The sequence below is a fragment of the Anopheles cruzii genome, unplaced genomic scaffold (assembly GCF_943734635.1).
Source record: "Anopheles cruzii unplaced genomic scaffold, idAnoCruzAS_RS32_06 scaffold01167_ctg1, whole genome shotgun sequence".
In the NCBI taxonomy this organism is placed as follows: Eukaryota; Metazoa; Arthropoda; class Insecta; order Diptera; family Culicidae; genus Anopheles; species Anopheles cruzii.
Window position 1 is genome coordinate 1 of NW_026454752.1, and position 3,611 is coordinate 3,611.

The window sequence follows — 3,611 nt, forward strand, 5'->3', positions numbered from 1 at the left end:
CGACGGAGCTGCTTTACAAGGGAAGCTACCCAAAAGACGCATCGGAGCAGAAAAAAGTGTTACAACTGATGGAAATAGCGGAACAGTACAAGGAAGCGTTTGCCGTAAAGGCTGTGTGGTCGATGCTGGGAGAAAAAATGCAACAAATCTTACGCATCGTAAGTGTCTCCCAGCTTCGTTTGGACGGCAGACACTCTGGGTGTTAATCCTTTGTTTTTGCAGGACTTTTCGGAGCGCAGCGAAGCGCAATCGGTCACCGTAGAACGTATCCTAATCCTTACACGAAACGTGCTGCAAGTACCGGCTAACGTAGAAAGAGAACAGCAGCTAGATGACGATGCCAGTCTGCACGATCGTTTGCTGTGGTCTCTGCACCAAACCTGCACCATCGACACGGTCCTGTACGTCCTGGGATCACCTCTAGAGCAACAATATTTCATGCATTCGCTGGAGATCATGAGCCTTGTCTATCGCGAACAGCAGCCAGCGGCTCTGGCCGATGCCACACTACAGCGCAGGACGGCCGAAAAGAAGGAAGACGAAATGAAGCTCATCCAAGCGCTGCACCCGGCGACGAAAACGACTAAGCAACTGCCAGCGGCACGCCATTCCCGCTTCCGGGGGACGTACACGTTTGGCAACCTCAAATCGGTATCGGACAATGACTACATATCGCACCAATCGTTGAACAAAATCATGAATGCGGACCTGGGCATAGACAAGCAACGAATTAAGAAGTCGTTCCGTCAAATGAAGCAGCCGGACGAGGTTGAGAGGAAAAGTATTTTGTCCGTTAGGATGTGTTTGCGGGAGTATTGCGTGGAAGTTCTATGTCTGTTCAATAACATTGTGAAGCAAGCGAGGCGCTACTTGAGCCAGTTCGAAAATACCGGATCGGAATTCCACGACGATACGTACCTGCTGTGGGCGGTACGATTTTTCATGGAATTCAACCGCCATAACGGACTAAACATCGAACTAGTGAGGTCTGTTCTTCCACTAATGTTGACACCATACCCATAGTTGTCTAATCCCTTTTCCCGTTTCTACAGCGAGGCGCTGAGCATGACCACGTTTCATTGGATCATCACGAGAATCGAGGGCTACAGCGATCTGATCGTTACCGACAAAACTCGCAAACGCGTATGGTCCAAGCGCTTGCACAATGCAATACAGGTAGAAAGGAGTATTTTCTACGCGTTTGAACTTCAAAACGTGTTGCTCATATCCTTTTTATTCGACAGACCTACGATGAGATGATAAGCAATTTGCGTGCACTCAGCGGGCGGTCCGATCCGGATGCAAAGGAACTCCTCGCCGTGCTGCAGCATAACATTTTCTATGCCGTTGAGTATCGGGAAACTGTCATTCAATTGCTTTGTAATTTCAACGAAACGTATCAAACAAGGTAGTCGTACCCCGGTTATTGCTATAATTACGCATTTTTACGAGACCTCCACATTTTAGGAGTTTTTTACGGGTGGTCATAGAGGTGGCCAATCGCTTCTTTTCTTTGCTCGAAAAGTTTTGTAACGGAACCATCCGCGTGCAGGAACGTGCCAAAGCCAAGCGACAGCCAAATCGCCGCACCGCTGCCACCGCATCGGATGCACCGCACAAGACACAGGTGCATTTTCATACTAATTAAGTAATGGACGAGCATTCAAATCATTGATTTCTCGTAGGAAGACCTCGAGGACGAATGGTTAACGATGGCACCGAAAGTAGCGGCAATTCTGCCACACATTCAAGACTCGCCGGAATCACTACCAACGCCATTCGATGCGGCGTCCTCCGTTCCCATCGATGAACAGAGGTAGTACCCAAGATCATAGAAAAGATCGTCTTGTTCATTTTGTAACATTTTTCGACTCAGGGGAAGCTGCATGATACGTATTCACGGGCTGCTCCGGGACGAGAAGTATGAGGACGCGGTGAAGCTAATGTACGCGGCACGGTAAGCACATAACTTCGCTCGGAGTAGCGCGTCGCGTATTGGATTAAAATTAGGCTATATTGTATCAACTTCTTAGTTCCGTCTGGACCACTGGGGAACACTGCTTTGGGTCGTCGCAATCGACCCCGGATGAGAACCTAATGCTTTTGAAGGAAATTTTTATGGCCAATATAGCGGACGGTATGGTTACTTATCTTTTCCTTTGAAATAAACGTTAATTTTCCATTTACATGGCCCGCCAGACAGAGAGCGAATCAGCGAGCAATTTTTGGCTTCTCTTTCAAGCTTCCACCCACACTGAATAAAAAAGCATCTTGCACCCCTTTAAGAATGCCGCGACCAAGACGATCGAATCTTTCCAAACAAAGCCGTGCTTCACGAAGGCAACGAAACATTGCGAATACAATGACTGAAGCAGAAAAAGAAATTGCCCGTGAAAGAGGTCGGTTGGCGAAGCGAAATCGGCAAGCGCAAAATAGAAATCAACAAGTAGATAATTTTCGAGAAGATGCTGATGATAATGCTGAAGATGTTGATTTGAATGTCCACTCAGCGGTTGTTCCCGAAAAAGAAGTTAATTTGTATCGAGCAGCGTTTCAATACGATTGCAGAGCTAAGTACGGCAAGCATAACAGCGTTTACATTGGACCAATGAACGTTCGATGCGAGAAATGCGACGCATTGAAATTTTCCGGAGAAACGGTCGGATTGTGCTGCCTTAGTGGACAAGTGAAATTGCCTTTACTAACACCGCCACCAGAACCTTTGCATTCATTGCTTTGTGGCGAAACACCCGAATCACGTCATTTTCTTGAAAACGTTCGACATTACAATGGCTGTTTCCAAATGACGTCATTTGGGGCAAAGATTATCAATGAACGAGGATTTAATCCGACATTCAAGGTATTTATTTATTTTTAAACTAACACCCAGTATAGTGGAAGAATAACTTATTATAGTTATTCTTACATATTATGTTTCTTCCTCTTCTTATTGGACAACAACCGCTGCGCGGTTTTGGCCTGCACCAGAGACAATGTTTATCTCTGATGCTCTCTTTAACGCTTCGTTTCTACGAGCGGGGTTGATGGCCCCGTGCCAACCCCCGAGTCACGCAGGTGTCGGAAATCGAACCCATGGCCAGCTGCGATACAGGGACGAGCGTTACCGACTGCTCCTATCACCGGGGGCCCATTGCCTCTGGGGCGAAACAGAGTTCGCCGGGCCTGCTAGTAAACAATAAACAAAGAACTGAAAGCAAACTGAAGGAGAGCAAGAGGATGAAAGCGTAGGCAAATTTTCGCTACTATGTTTCGATCCCGAGGATGTAGAAACATGGTTTATTTGCATGAATTGCAAATAAACCATGTTTATTTGCAATTCATGGTTAACCATGGCAAACCAAACCGCGTTTTGCATGAATTATAGAGGAAAGAAGTTAAGTGCGGCCACGTTAGACAAACGCAAGTTCAGCGCAGTGGTCGTTGGCCTGGACACTAGGGCCAAATATGTGTACAGTGCGTGTTGTACACAACAGCCGACGTCGACGAGGCGGCTGACAGTTTGACAGACCAGCCGCCGTGTCCAGCACCAGCAACACGAGAGCGGCTGATACGGCGAGCAATCCGGCGGCCGCGGACCCGAGAGCAGTGTG

The 3,611-nt window shown here is 47.5% G+C and overlaps 1 protein-coding gene across 1 annotated transcript; it reads left to right on the forward strand.

Annotated features, from left to right (window-relative positions):
• Positions 1 to 5: 5 nt before the first annotated feature.
• On the forward strand, positions 6 to 2,137 carry LOC128276433 (protein timeless homolog; the record flags this gene model as incomplete). The annotated part of the gene is made up of 8 exons (XM_053014895.1): positions 6 to 158; positions 223 to 986; positions 1,053 to 1,176; positions 1,245 to 1,408; positions 1,468 to 1,627; positions 1,686 to 1,816; positions 1,877 to 1,957; positions 2,034 to 2,137. Coding segments are annotated over 8 exons (1,681 nt in total), but the record flags the coding sequence as incomplete, so codon positions are not given.
• Between the last annotated feature and the right edge of the window lie 1,474 nt (positions 2,138 to 3,611).